Below are 17,514 nucleotides of genomic sequence, written 5' to 3' on the forward strand. Positions count from 1 at the left end.
TGCTGGCACTCTCAAGTAGCTGAAATTAAACTTGAATATTTAAAGCCTCGAAAGTCCAGCTCATCAGTGAAGCAGACTAAAAGAGACGTCAGTCCAGGAGTGAGTAGCCATGCTGTTCTTTTGAAATTTGATCTGGGTCAGAAACTTAGAACCTGAGGAATCCCTTAGAAGGTAAATAAATAGACTTCTCAGTGGCAGTCAGCGGGGAGGATTGCTGGCAGGGGGGAAGCCAAAGGGGGTCAAGGAGGCTTTCAAGGTGGAGCAGCCACATGTTTCTGAGCAGCAGGATCAAGGACAAATTCTCCAGAATCTTGCATGGAGACCATTAGTCTCAACCACTCAGAGACCTGTGACTGTTTTCAAATCAAGCAGAGAGGGAAAGAAAAGAAGCTGCTTTTCTGAAAGCAATTTCCAAGGATGAACTGACTTTACACAAAAAGCTTAAATTAAAAAATAGCAAGTGAGTTGTGCCCCTACATACTAGAGAGTCGTATGTAGTCACAGTAGTATATTTACTTAGGTATTTGATGAGTGACTTAATTGAAACTAAGTTCAGGAGACAAAGATGTAGTTTCAGCGTTGTCTGAAAATAAGGACAGTGTTATTTAAATAAACACCATCTGGTATCAACTGTTATTTAGAATTTTATCTGCTTTCTTCCTTGTCATAATTCAATATTATGGGACGTGACGAGAATATGGTTGGTGTGCAGAATACAAAATTGCCTATGTTCACATAAATGTGGGTGACACTGGATTTTCGAACTTAGGACACCACCTAAGAATGTTTCTATTGTGGCAGAATGTAAAGTTCAATGATGAACTCACTCTTTTTAATTTTAAATTATGTTAAATAGCACTGCCCAGGAGTGGATTGAGGAAGATAATCGTTAACGTCATGATTCTACTTTTAATGCAATAAAAACTGATGGATTAAGGGATTAACAGAAAAAGCAGTGCAGTTTAAGGAGCTAACATGTTCATCAAGACTGAATGAAGGTTGGTAATGTGCAGAGACAAAGTCTTTAGTGAAAACATGAATAAAGAAGTTCAGTTTGTCCATAATGTATATATACCAACTACAAAATTTAAGGAAATCCTATAATTCCTTGTGTAGCTTTTATAATTCATTATCCCGCCAAAAATAGAATGGGACCCTTGTAAATTTTCCTAAGGCCTCTGACCAATAAGGCCACATCTCTAGGAGATATCCCCGTATAGAGGAATTGATATATCAAAGTGAAAGTTGTTTGCAGAGCTAGATCTGCCTACTGGATTGGGAAAGGACAACCACTTTGAACAAATTTAAATTCAGAAAACAGTAGATTGTCACCAGTGAGTAGTGTGATAGCTGTTCTTAAGGTGCACGGAAAACAACGTGATGGCACTCACTTGTCAGAACCAGTTGTGAAGTGGGGGCTTGGGATCAGAAACAAGGCAGAGACTGGTTGCTAGTCCAGAGGCAAATAGGCAGGACTGGATCAGCTACAAGGAGGACTGTATCTCCATTTCCATGTTTCACAGGAGCTCCAGGTATTCTGCCTACCCAACCGTGTTTGCTCCTGGACCTAGGGTGAAGAAGGGTTTACGAACTGGAAAGGAAGGGAGGAAGAGGAAATGGGGCTGATGGGATGGAGGTGAGCAGGGAGAGGGTTAGTAACTTAATTACAATTGTAGAATCCAGTAACTAGCTACGTGCTAGAAAGGAAAGACAAGCTAGAGTGACAGACGAGCCACAGGAAGAATCAGAAACTCGATCTTAAGGGGCTCACTAATTGTAAGGTCATTCGGTTTATTTGGAGATGGCAATAGAAAGCTAGCTGTCTTTCTTCTTGATTTTGAAGTTGCAGACAAAATTCTTTGTATGATATTTCACATGCTACCATATTAAAGATAAAGACTAGCAATGTAAAACATACAGTTAATTTTGGCCAATGAAGCCTTTACCTCTCTTAGATGGCATTTGGATTTTTTAATCTTCTTCATTTGAAACAAAAAACAGAAGCAGAGGGCTTGTCTGAGGACACATGATCAGGTAGCAGAAAAAAACAAGTAAACATCTGGCACAAAATCCATAAAACTCACCAGTTTGGGGGTGGGTTGGGGGCAAGGAGGATGAAAAACATCCCTGTGCTGTGACTCCTCTTTGGTGACAGGTAACATTCCAGCACAGATGCTATGAAACATTATTCTCAATAAGATAGAAGTTTATGGAGAAAGGAGACAACAATGCAGAGAAATGCAATAAAAAGGAATGAATATGTGTTTGTTCTTTGTGTTAATTATCTATGCCCCCAAAACTCAGAACTTCTGTATTTTCAGAAAATTTGATAAACTACCTTAAAATTTAAAACCATGTAGTTTTTCTGGTTAACAGATGTTGCTGCATGGATGAAAAAAAGATGTGTGAAAAACACAAGGAATGTGTTACATAACAGTGTTATTCAAATAAAATTGTTCATAAATAAAAAATAAAAGTTTTTATTATTGCATGCTCAAATGTTGGAAAACTTAAAATTTCCTAATTTTTGTCTTCCTAATCCATTATCACTCATCAGAAATTAATAAAAATTTCTGCACAGAAAATTCTGAATATCTCATGTTTATGTTTGGCTTCCATATTAGACACAATGGTATAATGACAGTATTCGTCCGTGGAAAACAAGTACTCAATCTCCTATTTAGATCATGCTTGTGTTACTACTCTTGAGGAGCCCTCAAGTGTTAGCTCAACTATGACCCTATGCATTAACTAAAAATGTTAACACATAAAAAATGTTGATTTGCAGGGGGAGGCAAACTGTCAAATGTGAATTTACTAAAGTTTTGACAAAAGTTAAAAATATATATATTGAATGGTGGAGATGGGTGTTAAAAATTCAGGTATCTTGTTATTCATTAAAAGGCAGTGATGAACCTGATAAAAGCAAGAGAGCTCAGCTGAGAAAAAATTTTTAGTATTTTTGCTAGAAAAATGACAGAGTCCTATTTAATGTGAATCTAATAGTTATCATTCCTCCTCTGAAAACGGGTATTTAATCAGCCTGAGTATGACAGAAACCATGTCATTGTTTTGGTTGTTGGAACTGTGCATTGACCATTGGTTACAATATAGCAAAAGATACGAACCCATTTCATTGCTAAGTAATTACCAAACAACTAATATTTTGACTATTTGATATAGTATATTTTGAAGGTAAAAAAATCCTCAAGAACATCAGTTGTCCATGGTACCTTGTCATTTTTGCTATGCACCGTCACACCGTCAGCGGCAATATGTTGAGCAGTTCAAAGTCTCTACTTTGATACTTTCAAAATGACTTAATTAATATTCCAGTTTTGTTCTGCTTTTGCATGGTTTAAATCTGAAAAAGAATAAAAGATACTGTTCCAGTTCCTTGTTTATGGGAAACTACAAAAGGACTTCTGAAGATGCCACACCCTATACAGTGCCCCATTTGACAGTGCTTATCGTGTAGTCCCTCGTGTTGGGTCTCAGAGGAAAGGTATCAACATGTATGGAGCGCCCTTGTGATGCACATCTGCACTAACCCGCTTCAGGCCCTTATTAAAGAGGCAGCACATTTCTCATCATCGTAAAGCTTCTGGCGTAATCTGAGACACAAAACTCATTAAAAGATGGCTTTAAAAAATAAAAGATGAATCCGCTGATTATACCTGCATGAAGGGGCATTCCTCTTGGGTTTTTGAAGTTGTCAACAGATGACCAAACCCCAGAAGATGGATCACAGAAATGTAATTTCCTGCTTTCCTATAACGCTAGAAACATAATTAACTTTATACAGATAAATGAAATGTTAAATAGTTAATAATAACTAAAAAACGGCATTCCTCACAAGTGAGTGGAAATAATGTTACTTTACATAGCAGAATTGCACTTTCATTTCTTTCCTTCTTTTTGGTAGTTCACCAATAACTATAAGTAAGAGCAAAGTTGACTTTTCCCTCTTGATATCAAATATATTTTAATGATCAGTATACCCTTAACTCATTGAGGCCATAAGACCCAGGGTTCAGCTCAGACCAAAGCAGAGTTCACAACTGCTCAGCTCAGGGCCAGGATTCCCTGCGCTCTTCATTTAGGGTTGCCAGATTTAGCAAATAAAAACTGAAGGACACCATGTTAAATTTGAATTTCAGATAAACAGTGAATAACTTTTTAGTATATCCCAAATCTTCTATCTTGCAACCTTGTCTCTATTAAAGATCTCCCAGATCTTCCAGCTGGCCCAGATGGTCTCCTGGGAATACACAGAAGGAGAGACAATAAAGGAGAATGCCTTCCTTCTGTGCCTAAGCAAACACGCACACGCGCACACACCCACACACCCTGTTTCAGCTTGGAGATTCCACTGTGCCACCTCCCTCCAGGATTATCTTCTCCCACTCCCTGACACTCTTTTCTCCTCAGCACCAGTCTGGCTTAGAAGATGCATGGCCGAATGCTCAAATCACTACTGTGCTCTTACATAGAGCTCTGTACTAGGTCATTTTTGACCAAGACAAGGTGAAACTCTTCAAAGGGACATGGAGTGAAGAAAAGGTTCCTAATGTGAGGCGGGAATTATCAGATACCAGTTTCTCTGCTGCCACATCATTTAAGATATCTGCAATGAAGGAGGAGAGTCAGACTACCGATGGTTCTGATAAAATGCAAAATGCCTGGTGTGATTTAGGAAATTCTGAGAAATGAGCATTGGGCTTCAAAAGAGAGGCATACTGCTCTGTACTTTTATAGAAAAGAGGAAAGGCATTTCTACATTTCTGATGTTGGACTAATAAGAAAAAATTAGATAGCCTTATTCTCTAACTACTCCTCGTAATATCTCCTGGAGATATCTTTGAAAAGCAGATAATTTTCGAGTTGTGTTTTCTCTGTAGGAGTATTTCTTATGGCAGTCAAAATCTTAGTGCTAGAAAGCAGATAGTTTAAAAATATAGCCACGGTTTAGAATGGCATATTTTATGTTTCATAAATCTTTATAGGCAATCCCCCGTGTGATATATTTCCTAGGATATTCTTGTTACTTCAAGAGACTTTCATCATAAAAGAAGTTTAACATGATAGTGTGTCCCACGTACTGAGTTTTAGACTCAGCATCCTAAATGTCAGCAAGTTTGGGAGAAGGAAGATCATAGTTGACAGAGTTAGAATATTTTGCTTTGATTTTTTCGATGGGTCTTTTTCCAGGGCCAAGACCTCATAACAAAAGTCATATGAATTTTTCAGTGCGGTTCTTCGGGCTCTTTCTGTGAAACTGCCAGATCTCCAGCTACTTGGTGCAGAGGTTATACAAGAAAACCACAGAAGGAACAGAGAGGGCTACTCTGACGCCAGTCTCTTTCCCCTCTCAGCTCGCTGAGTTGGATCTTAGCAGTTCCGCAGCTTAATTTGTCTCTCTTACAGTGGACTCGGGAATCAGAGATAGAACCTATGCCAGCTTGCCAGGAATAGAGAGGTGGATGTTACTGGGGAGAGTTGGATCCCTTAACCTCATCCTCTTTGAGTCAGTTGAGCCATCTTATGAGAGGCCAGAAGTTAAAAGTTCTTAAAAATATTCCCAAAGATGTGCCATTTCCTCCTTTTTTCCAACACGCCTGACCCACAGAGTACCAAGAAAGAGTGAATTTTAGAAAGAGATCACAGCTCTCTTTCCCAAACAAGGATTAAATATCAGCCAACCAGCTTTCACATCAATTATAGGAAAATGAAGGAGAATGTATGACAATTTGAAAACCAATAAATGGCCCTTTATTGCCAGAGTAGGAAAAAAAGACAACATATTTGCAACTTTTTGGCCAATTATCAATAGAATCTCCCATTGGTGCATTTTGAAAAATAATGTGTAACAGAAAGAACAATAAAGTACAAATAGCTCTGCAAGAATGCGAAGGGAGCCTCAAATTTGTGGTTTAGCAAAAAATTTCTTGGGATATAATCAGAGATTTATATATACTAGGAGCAGGAAGCAAAGCCAAATCAGTTCAGTGAAACGTAGCATTCCCTGAAGCCAAAGACCTATTTTTTCTACATAATTACAAAAATGAGCAAACTTCAGAGCCACAGAAATCTCCTGAGAGCAACAATGGGAGTGGAAATAATTTTCTTCAAGAATCCATATATTCATTTTGATGGTTTAAAATGATTCGTGAGCTGGTGGAAGAAAGACACGGAACTTGTCCTCATGTTTTTCTTTTCACATCTCCCATCAAACAAAAATGTTCTATAATTGGACCTTTGAAGTAAAATCTTGGGCTAGGCAGTTTGAAAGCCTCATATAATTTCATTGAGGGAGCTTGGGAAGCAGAGAAATCTCTGAAGTAACCAGGGTCCAGATTTTTAAAAGGGCCTATGGAGCAAAACAACATTTTGAAAGGAACACAGAGAAAAATTGGTATCTGATATGAAATATGCTGCAGAATTATTTATATATGTCCTCATGCTCTACAGCTTTTGGAAAACCTGACTAGTTTCTCTGGGGATTTCAAATTAATCCCCAGTAGATGTCCAAAGTAACATTCCCCAAAGAATGTGTAAGCCTTTGCAGAAATGATATGAAATAAATATAGAAGAATAAAGAGGTTGAATTGTTTTGTTACTGAAATATGAAACAAAACAAATAACACTAGTTTGATTTATTTATTAAGTTTATGTCTATGAAAATAATGTCATCCAGAAAATAAAAATAAGAAGAGTAAGTAAAATAGAGAGAGTAGAACCTAAGAGTCGGGGATTTAGAAAGTGTAGGGCCACAATAAGTAAGTTTCAATAGGTTGTCGTGTCAGGATTTACGAAAAGAATAAGTTCACAATTAATTTTGAAGTCTGAATATCGGTCACAGGCCTGGCACATGATGCTGAGGAAGTTTCGTACACAATCTCTTTTCAGAAAATTAAGGTCCCTTTTCAGACTAATCAGTTTTACAAATATCAAAAAGTCCCCCGTGAAGCCTATAACTCTTCAGTGTCAATTACTTGCTGCAAAGTTTGGGTGGGATTCCCAAATCCACCCTTACTTCCGACACCAATTGCACGTTCAGAGGTTTCTGAAACCACCTCAGGAGGGACTCAGAACTCATGTGAAACTGTTATAGTCACAGTTACGGTTTATGAGAGTGAAAGGATTCAGATAAAAATCAACCAAGAGAACAGGCATATGGAGTGGAGTCCAAGAGAGTTCCAGGCAAGAGCTTTGAGTGCTTCTCTCTCAAGGGAGTCGTGGACAGTGCTAACCTCTCTCAGCAATGATGTGTGACAGTATGCACGAAGTACTGCCAACCAGGGAAGCTCTTCTCAGCCTTGATGTTCCGAGTTTTTATTGAAGCATGGTCACACAGACGTGGTTGACCGCCTACATGGCTGACTTTAGTCTCCAGCCCATCCAGTAGTCAAGCTGGCCCAAAGCCCCCACATAAATCGCATTGTTAGCATAGACTCTCTGTGTGGCCCAAGGCCCCCATGTAAACAAAGACACTCTTATCATGCAGCACTTTCCCAAAAACGGGTATTATTTCCCAGGAGCTAAGGGCAAAGATCAGACCTCCCTCCAGGGAAGGTTAATCTGTTACTGCATGCTCATATTACACAAAGTTGTATGAACTGTACACTTTTCACTGGAATGACATGTGTCTGCAAACACTATGACTATACTAAATTGGACACATCCTGAACTCTACAGGACTCTGCTGACTCATTGTTTCGGCTGCCTAGGGCCTTACTTCATCTGCACCTTTGAAGGGCGGTAGTTCTACTCAAGATACTTTGGGTTGGAAGACACTGTGGCAGTTCCTTCTGCCAATGAGGGTTTTGCTGCAGCATTTGTTGGGGTGTCCTCATCCCCCGATTCATTCTTCTGTAGACTGATGGTCAATGTAGACTCTTGTTACCACAATCTACTCTCTCCAACAAAGGCCTTGGTTTTTTGTTTCTTTTGGTTTTTTGGGGGTGTACCTCTTAGAATGTGATTCTTGGTAGACACTATTTTCCATGGAACATTTTCTAGAATACTGGAATTTACTTGGAAACTGGTTTCTTGTTTCCTTATTATGTCTGAAAGAATGTGCTTCTATTTAGACTAATATTGTTACAGAGTTTCATTGGTTTAGTGGAATTGATTGTAGAGAAAAACCATCAAAAATGATATGCCAGTCATTCGATCATGAAATGGTTTCAAGACGCAGGTACGTTTTCCTGGAAAATTGAATTCAGTGAATAACAGCTAGAGTCTATGACAGCTAAAAGAATCACACTTCGGTTTCAAACTTTTTATATCCAATCACTAACAGAAGTTTCACACATGCAAAACATCCACTAAGATGTTTTTTAATGGATGTAGATTTATACCACTAAGTAAAAATTTTTAAGGAAACAATTTTCTATACATTTAACGCAATCATTTTTACTTTACTTTTTTGATGGGAAGTTTTAATTTTTGGAATGCTCTAATATATGGCAAAGTAAAATACAAATTAAATTGCAGATTAACCTAAAACATATTGATAATCTTGTCGTAGAATCAGAAACAACTGAAGTCTTTTGTGTGTGTGTGTGAAGAAGATTCGCCCTGAGCTAACATCCTTTGCCAGTCTTCTTCTTTTTTGGCTTGAGGAAGGTTAGCCATGAGCTAACATCTGTGCCAATCTTCCTCTACTTTGCATGTGGAACGCCTCCACAGCATGGCTGATGAGTGGAGCAAGTCTGCACCTAGGATCCGAACCTGTGAACCCCTGGCCACCAAAACGGAATATGCAGAACTCTAACCACTGGGAAATGGGCTGGCCCCCTACTGAAATCTTTTTTATAAACACTATTCAAATGAATAAGTATTATATTTAAAGTCATTTGTGCATACTAATTCTGTGAATATTTTCATAAGACTTTAAATCACTTAAAGCATTGATTCAAGTTGTAACTCTGAAATTTTGACAGTTGAAAAAGCTTCAAATAATGTTGATACTAAGTATATAAAAACGAGTTTTATGATGCTGAACCAAAAACTAGTAAGTATAGGTCCTTTATGTCACCCACAAAAATAGGATTTTACACTCACATAATATATAAATGGTAACTTCGTGAAATAGATACTTACATCCTAATGTCCATGAAAATTCCACTATTTTTTAAATAGATCATAATTTTAACTAGGAATTGCAATTTTTAAAATGTCATGAATTCAATAAAATGAAATGAAATTGGGATAAATGTAAATTTCTACATCCTCTATAAATCCATTTTACAGGGAAATGGGAATATTCTGGCTTAAGAGAAATTTTATGAAAAGGTTGAGTTTATTTGATCATAAGTCAATCAACCATGACCCCAAATGTAATATAATAGTTTTAAATCTTAAACTGCATTAATAGAAGTATAGCTATAGAAGTACAACTATGTCCAAGGAAATACTGCACTTTAATAGCGTCACAGCTAAACCAGAGGATATTCAATGGAGTGCAATCAAGATGATCAATTTGAAAATCATCTTACATGAAGAATTTTTTAAGGAACCATGAATGTTTAGCCTAAAACACTGAATTCGAGGGGCCGGCCCTGTGGCGCAGCAGTTAAGTTCACACGTTCCACTTCTCAGAGGCCCAGGGTTCGTAGGTTGGGATCCAGGGTGTGGACATGGCACCGCTTGGCATGCCATGCTGAGGTAGGCGTCCTGCGTATAAAGTAGAGGAAGATGGGCACGGATGTTAGCTCAGGGCTAAAAAGAGCAGGACTGGCAGTAGTTAGCTCAGGGCTAATCTTCCTCAAATAAATAAATAAATAAATAAAACACTGAGTTTGAGTTTGAAAGGTTTATGTTAGTTATTGTTAAATATGTCAAAAAGAGTTTTTCCTTCAATTTCTAGACTTCTATGCTCGTTGAGAATCAAGCATTAGGATCAATAGATGGAAGTTAGAGTCATATTTCAGCCTAATAATAAGGCAGACATTCAAGGTGTCTAAATACAGACCTGCTTTACCGTATCGTAGCTTGTCGTGATTAGGCTGAAAGTTCCATGCCAGAAATGTTAGAGAAGGAAGAATGTGCCCACAGATCTATGTCTTTTCTTCCAAGTCTCAGATTCTTCCATTGTACGGATAGACTTAGATAAAAACAGGGCTTCTCAGGGAACAGAGATGAAAAAGACAATTTCCTAACTACTTTATAAGCACTCAGTAAAGAATTCTTAGCTTTTGCACCCCACACCCCCCACACACATGCTGCCCTAAGGAGACGGATGGATTTTTATCTTTATCCTTCTAGAAGGGGACAACCAAAAGTCACAGGGATGGAGTGATGGTCACCTGAGACCTTGCTAAAATACCGACTCTTGAGCCTTGAAGAGCTCAGGGAGGCTATATAGAAATGCTTAAAACCGCCTGCTGTTTGCATGATATGAACATAAATTCCTAAAGGTTAGAACAATGAGAATCTCTCTAGAACTTTTAATGTGTTAAGTTTAGGACAGCTAAAAAGAAATACATCTTCACAAACCAGAAGACTTGCTAAATAAATAGTATGTGCAAGAAATCCCTAAAGAATTTCTTGGTATTTTTGAAAGGCAGTCTTAGTACGTGACTGCTAGGAGAAGCTGAGATTTGCCCCAGCTCTCTGTCTTGGAGGACAGTCTTGCCTTCCTCCATGATCCTTAGCAGCCTCCTATTGATGACGTCTACTCCCGCCCGAATAGACCACCGTCTCTAATGAAGAATGCTGGAAGCAACACTTAATTGCTTTATTTTATCTGATAGTCTTTCTGTGTTGAGACTTGAAGCCTCAGTCGAATCTGATTTGAATTTTAACTAGTATCACAGGAGAGTTGACCTTAGCAAACAAAATCCAAGATCTCAGCCGCATTGAGGCAGCTGCATTTTTCTCTCTCTTATCTTCTCCTAGGTTGTAATTGTGGAAGCCTCTCCAAAGTTCCTTGAGTGCCTTTTTCTTGAGGCCCCATATGTTGGGAAAAGCCTGAGAGATCCCTAAGTATTATTGTGTTTGAGTACATCAGCAAACTTGTCAGCAGCTAATTAGCTGAGCCCGCTCCTGAAACTGAAACGTGCATACTCTTTCTAAAAACTTCCAAAGCAAACTCTCCTTCTCATATATAACATTTCCCCCTCTATGTGAGGCGAAGGTTCTTCATCAATCTCTTCAGACTTTGATTTCAATCGAGGTGCTCATGTCTCTAAAGTGTGTGTGTGACAGCACTTTTCTGGAATTTTTACACACTTTGCAAAGCTAATGAAAAATATTGAGTTTGCATTCCTTTGCCAGGTAAAACATTGAAATAGCATTTTTAAGCAAGGTCTTCCTAGTGCTGGAGACGAGAAAACAGCACATGGGCCACATGTTTGCACAGCAAGTACAAGATGCCATGTTAGAATTTGCAAGTGTGTGCTTTGTGTTCTCTGCTGTGTCATTACTGAGAGATCTCCAAAAATAATAGTGTATTTTCAGTGCCTTTAGATCATGGTTTGGGTGATTCCACTGTAGATGTGGTTGTTTTCCTGTGGAAATTTTTGTTTTTTAAATTATCCTGTTTTATGAAACTTATGAGCATTCAAATATCTATGACTTTCACACATTCAATCAGAAATGTCACAGTTGTGTGCAGTTTCAGAGCTGATGTAGTTTCTCTAAATGTAATGTCCATTACAAAAAGGTAAGTATAACTAATAATTCAACTACTGCTTCCTGGGTTGATAGTGTCTTATGGAAATTTGTGCTGAAGACCAGCGACCTAAAAGAAAAGTGTTTCTTCCTGTATTTCCATCTCAAGAAGTGGGATGACGCTATATTGTACACTATTATAGATCTTTGGACTGTTATAGATCTAGGTGAAAGTTAATGAATTTAAACTCTAATATTTCAAAGATATACATTAAGTTCTCTAGCAGGGCTATGAAATTGGACTTTAGACTCTGTATTAAATCATAACACCACATCTCCGTTAAGCATTTGAATCCAACATCATGTGAGAGAGAATGTCAGGAAACCATAGAATGTACTCTATTTCTGTTGTTGCAATGACGATCTTCTAAAGATTTTTGGTGAGTGTTTGCGTGGTATGTCCTACACACGTGGGCTTTTGCTAACAGAGACACTCTTATTTGGTGACACATTTCAATCCAGAATTAGTTCCTGCTTGGTTAATGCAAGCCAGAGCATTGCTGAGGAGAAAATTCCTATTAAACGAACATGGATTCAGATACGACAGAATGATGAATTCTAGACTTGGCACACAGTTAAGTATTCTCTTGTTTAGCAAATATTTATTCAAAAATAGCCTTTGAGATATATTTTGTGTCAAATTGAAAATTATTTCCCCGCCAGATGGGAATGGCATTTTGCATTTGCCCTCAACCACACCTAATCTTTCCATGTTTATCCCAACGTGTCTGTTGTTTCTGTTAATCAGTGCCATGCTGTCTAATGCTTTAGAGGAGAATATCTTCATTATTTTCTCTTTCCAGGGGACCTTTTGTGGTCATGTGAGACTGAACCAACTTATTCTGGAAGACTATTTTTAAAACTTTCCTTTTAATTTCAGAATGTTCAAAGATGTGGGTTAAATATTCTGTCATGTGATGATAGAGTTTCTTTTTTTTCCCCTGGGGGGAGTTTTATTTTCAGGTCTCCCTTTGGCCGTATAGTCATGTTTTGATCTCAAGCAAGAAAGAAAATTATCTTCCGGTTATAAGATGCCTCATAAAGTTAAAAAGGAAAACCTTGAAGAGACTTTCATTATCCTAGTTGAGCTAAAACAAAAATGCAAATATAAGTTAGAAATGACTTGAATAATAAATGTTCAGAATCTATAGACTAAATAACGATAAAATCTTCAAGACTAAATACTATAAATACATGAATTTCTCCTAAAATAATATATAATTTAATGCCGTTTCTATCAGGATCCCAGTGTTTTGATTTTTCCGAAGCAGCCCCTTCTCAAAGTTATTATAAAGATCTCTTGGGATAAACGTGGCCATAGAAAACTCAAAAAAGCTTTGAAACAAAAGAAGAATGGAGAACAGTCATACAACGCCAACATGTCAGGGCATTATCAGTCACAGTGATCACAGCACTATTGTATGGATCCAAGAATTACTACACAGAGAAGCTGAAAACAAACAAAACAAAAAAACTGTAGTTCAAAAACAATATTGATTGGGTTGTCTCTCTTAGGGAGGGGTTAATTTTGTTCTCTGTGTGAGAAGTGAGGAAAAGACACTGTGGTGGAGACTCATGCTCTTCGAACTTTCACGTGCTCCTCCCCATTTCCCAGCCTCCTTTGCAGTTTGGCTGGGATCATATAATTAGTTAAGGTCAATGAGATGTATCTAGAAATGATGTAAGCTGCTTCCATACCTTGTTCTTTAGAACATCCTGCACAATCTAACAGCTCTCTCTCCCCTTGCCCCTTGTGAATGTGGAGGCCACATGTTTGAGAGGATGGCTGTAATTTGCAAGTTGCCTGGATCTCTGAGTCACCCCTTGGAAGAGAACTCCTTCAGCAAGCTGCCTAACCAACATCAATTTATGATAGAAGCAAAAAATACATATCTGTTGCATTAAAAAAAAAACCCTGATAGGCAGAAAAAGATGATAGATCTGCCTTAGACAACCAATTTTGATCTTATTCAACTCTAAGTTAAGCATTAATTGGCAATTTAATTTTAAAATGGTCATTAAAAAGAAGCTGCACTATATTTTGAAAAAGATGAAATGAATAGTTATCAAATCTCATATTTGGGGAAAATGCTCCAAACAGGAAAATAATAAAAATAATTCCCAAGATAAAGAAGGCTATATGATTGATATTCTTTGCTTTTCTTACTAGGTTTTCCAGGGCAATTTTGACAATGACACCCACAGAAAAAACGTCATCGACCCTCCCATCTATGCACGGCACATCAGAATCCTCCCCTGGTCCTGGTATGGGAGGATCACGCTGCGGTCGGAGCTGCTGGGCTGCAAAGAGGAGGAGTGAGGAGACCCCATGCCCCACAACCTTCCTCTCTATTTTCCTAAAAGTATCTCCATGGAATGAACTGTGCAAAATCTGTAGGAAACTGAATAGAGTTTTTCATGAAAAAGTGCTCAAATTATGGTAGGCCACTGTCTTTTTAAGGAGGTCTAAGCCTGCCTTTACAATCGTTTAATTTGATTTTTATTGTTTAAATTTCTTAAGTAACATCACATTAACTGTGAATTACTTTTCTCATTGTTTTCTGAATTATTCACACTGGTTGAAATGTATTCGGGAAAGAAAAGCAGCGTTCTTTTGTTAGCAAGGATAAAAAAAATCTCATAGTTATCAAATAAAAGCACGAGTTGATAGAGCCTTTATAATCAGTACTCAGCTAATTCTTATAAAAGACATACTGCAATGTTAGCAATAAGGGGTTTTTTTTCCTTCTGTCATGACTCTACATTATCCTCGTTGTTTCCCCGTGTCTACCAGACCTGTCAGTGTTTATAACAGAATTTTGAAGAAGAACCTGTAACATGCAGTACTAACTGATGTTATGATTCTCCTTTTAGCTTCATTATTTCTAATCAGAGACTGTGTGATTTGTTTTTCCTTTTGGCTCTATTCTATAGCCTTCATAGTGTATATTTCCTGAATCAGTCCATATTTTTTCCAATTAAGTTTTCTCCTTTTATTTGCCTAAAAGAACTATCACGCTTGTTCATATATATGGAACATGATTGAATATCAGTAGGTTGATCATGTTTAATATCAGTAGACTTAATCTGCAATTCTATTTTGAAGGACTCTGTAACTATGTAATTTCCAAATACTTCCTTAATAAAGAACCCAATGCTACCATTTTGCAAATTAACAACAAAATTTTGTTATGTCCCTTTACACTGAAATCTAAATCTTCATTTTGTTGGTATTGACACAGCCTTATCTTTACTTTAAAATAATAGAATAATGAAGTCTTTCTTTGTCTATTTTAAAAAAATTTTTAGCAAACAAATATTAAGATAACACTGCATAGCTTGGCCAAGCATACTCATTATTTTTCTGTTCATCTCTGCATTTCCTGTGAAACTGGAATTTTATTGACATTTGAAACTGGTGGTGGTTTCCCAGGAAAGCACAATGTGTAGTTATTTGTGAGAAGAAAAGTACTTACTAATGACAAAGTAGTAAACCATTTTCAAGATGAAAATTGATTTCTATTTTTTTTGCTTCAAAGGTCCTGAAAAAATAAGCAATTATCATAACAATTTGTTATTGATAATGGCGGTTTCATTGACATGGCTCTCAAATTAAAGCTCATACTGCCTCCATAAAAGTCCTCAACATCTAATTTATGAGCTTTACAAGTATTTAGTTTATAAGGCTTAGACATAGAATTATTGGAGTTTTAAATTATGGGTCCTGGAAAAGACAGTATGGTATGTGTACGAAATGTTTGGTCCTGTGCAACACTGCGAAGTTTTTTCCTTTATTATTTGTGCTGCATAACGAAAACCACCTAACTGTTATTGTCCTGTCTGTCCATGTGTTAACAGCATTCCTCAATGATGTATATATGGAGGGGGCTTCAACCATAGTGAAGAATTTAAAGAGAAAGTCAATCATAACGGCATTTTTAAAAAGAGCAAAATTAGGACTGGCTGGCCACATATTTGTCCTATGCCTACTTGCTTTCTACTTCAAGTTCTTATTATGAAATTGTCGATTTGGAGCATCTGAAGTGATGATCATTTTTCAGCACCTTCACAAACAAAATTGCTGTGTCCTCAATATTGCCTTTTTTAGATAACTTTAAAATTAGGAATTTAAATATTTTCAATTCACTAAATTTTAAAGTCATGTTACAAATAATCACTTAGGTCCAAAAATATACACACACTTACTGTCTAGCCATTGGCCCTCATTTTTTTAAAGATTTCCTGTCCCACCAAATTGCTGGATATTTTCCTTTGCAGATTATGCATGGTTCTTCATTCTTCACAGAGTATGCTTTAAAAATTATGAGTAATGCTTTGTAATGAGTTCCTTTCTCAAAATTACTAATGGCTTCTTATTATATTTTGAATTTTATTCTATTGATAGTTTTTTAAACAAATATTTTCAAATGGGGTTTGTTAAAATTATATTTGTTACTTTCTGGAAATACATTGAATGGCTTTCTCTTGCTTGTGCATTTTCTCTCTGCTCTGTATGTTCTTCACCAACATGGCATGATATTTATTTGTCCCATGATGCCCAAAATTCATGACAATAAAGAGATTCCCACATGTGGAAATGCTAATAATTCTTGTGAAGTAGTATGTAGCTTTTGTGTCACTTGTATCAATGACATCAAAGTGAAGCAAATTTATTTTATTTAAATTCACACTAAAACAACTAAAATCACATAAGCAGAATACACAGAATAATCACTTTGTCTTCACTGTATGGAGAAAGTATCATATGATAATTTTATAATCTATGAAATTAAAATTTTAAACATTTCCATTTTATCTATATTCTACTAAAAGCATTTATCCCAATCACTAATTCTAATTTTAGGGTTGACTTTCTCTTTCTGAATGGCTTCATAAGGATTGGCGTGGATTTTGAAGACTTGGGGTACTAATGATTGTATCTTTGCTAGTCAACAAATTATGAAATAAAATATTCACTGCTGGCGTTTGATGAGTCGGTCAGTACAGAAATGACTAAGACACAAATAACCTTTGCAAACTTTCAAGCTGTGTAATATTCCAATGTTGGGGTTTATTTTCTTTGTATATATACTTAAATCATGTAGGATGTTGTAAAATCAGTATGACCTTGTCTAGTCTTCAAACTTAAAATAAAACTTTTGAAAATCTAGGATATTATTGAAGCGGTTGTAACTAAACACATTTGTAAGAATACACATATTGTCTGAATATGGATGTCCGCTACTCTTCACTACATGCTTGGTTTACTTTTTCTTTGTATGGGACAATTAATCAAATACAGAAAAAAGTAGAAATTACAATATCCTCCAAATATACATTGATATCAGCTAAATGGACCTTTCCAAAATTGTTAAAATGTGTGCATTTCTCCTGCTCCTTTTAGCTGTGGAAATTTTATTGGAATGCTAATAATCCAAAGTCGTCTTTTTTGCCTCATGCATATTTAAAGTCTTGTGTTCCAGGAGTGATCTGGCCATTGTTAATCAGATGCTACTGCTATGATTTCTATTGTTTTCTAAGTACGTGATTCTCAGGAGTATAATGAAAAGATCTGGTCAGTAGCAACTAATAACACTGACACTAATAACGTGTTTATCCATGTAACTTCAGCTATTGCTTCAAGAAAATGGTAACACTTGGCTTCTTCACACACCCTGTTTCTAACCCTCTCGTAGTCACTTGTAGAATATTAAGTCTGCGTACTTCCCACTTTTTAGATGTTTTCTTAGATTACAAAAATTTAGGAAGAAAACTTAAAATATTAAATGTTGCCTCCTCAGGTGAGCCTCAATGAATCTCTGATAGTTCTCAGTA

General features: G+C 36.8%; 1 protein-coding gene across 2 annotated transcripts in view; it reads left to right on the top strand.

The window, feature by feature from the left end:
* The window catches only part of EDIL3 (EGF like repeats and discoidin domains 3), a 381,430-nt gene extending 364,581 nt beyond the window's left edge, over window positions 1-16,849 (top strand). For both annotated transcript variants that reach the window (XM_008539038.2, XM_008539042.2), the window contains one exon: window positions 13,850-16,849. In XM_008539038.2, the coding sequence (XP_008537260.1) occupies window positions 13,850-13,999 (150 nt within the window). In that variant the 3' untranslated portion in view covers window positions 14,000-16,849. The remainder of the gene's footprint in view (window positions 1-13,849) is intronic.
* Window positions 16,850-17,514: the final 665 nt, after the last annotated feature.

Source organism: Equus przewalskii, chromosome 13, assembly GCF_037783145.1.
Source record: "Equus przewalskii isolate Varuska chromosome 13, EquPr2, whole genome shotgun sequence".
NCBI classification, from domain to species: domain Eukaryota; kingdom Metazoa; phylum Chordata; class Mammalia; order Perissodactyla; family Equidae; genus Equus; species Equus przewalskii.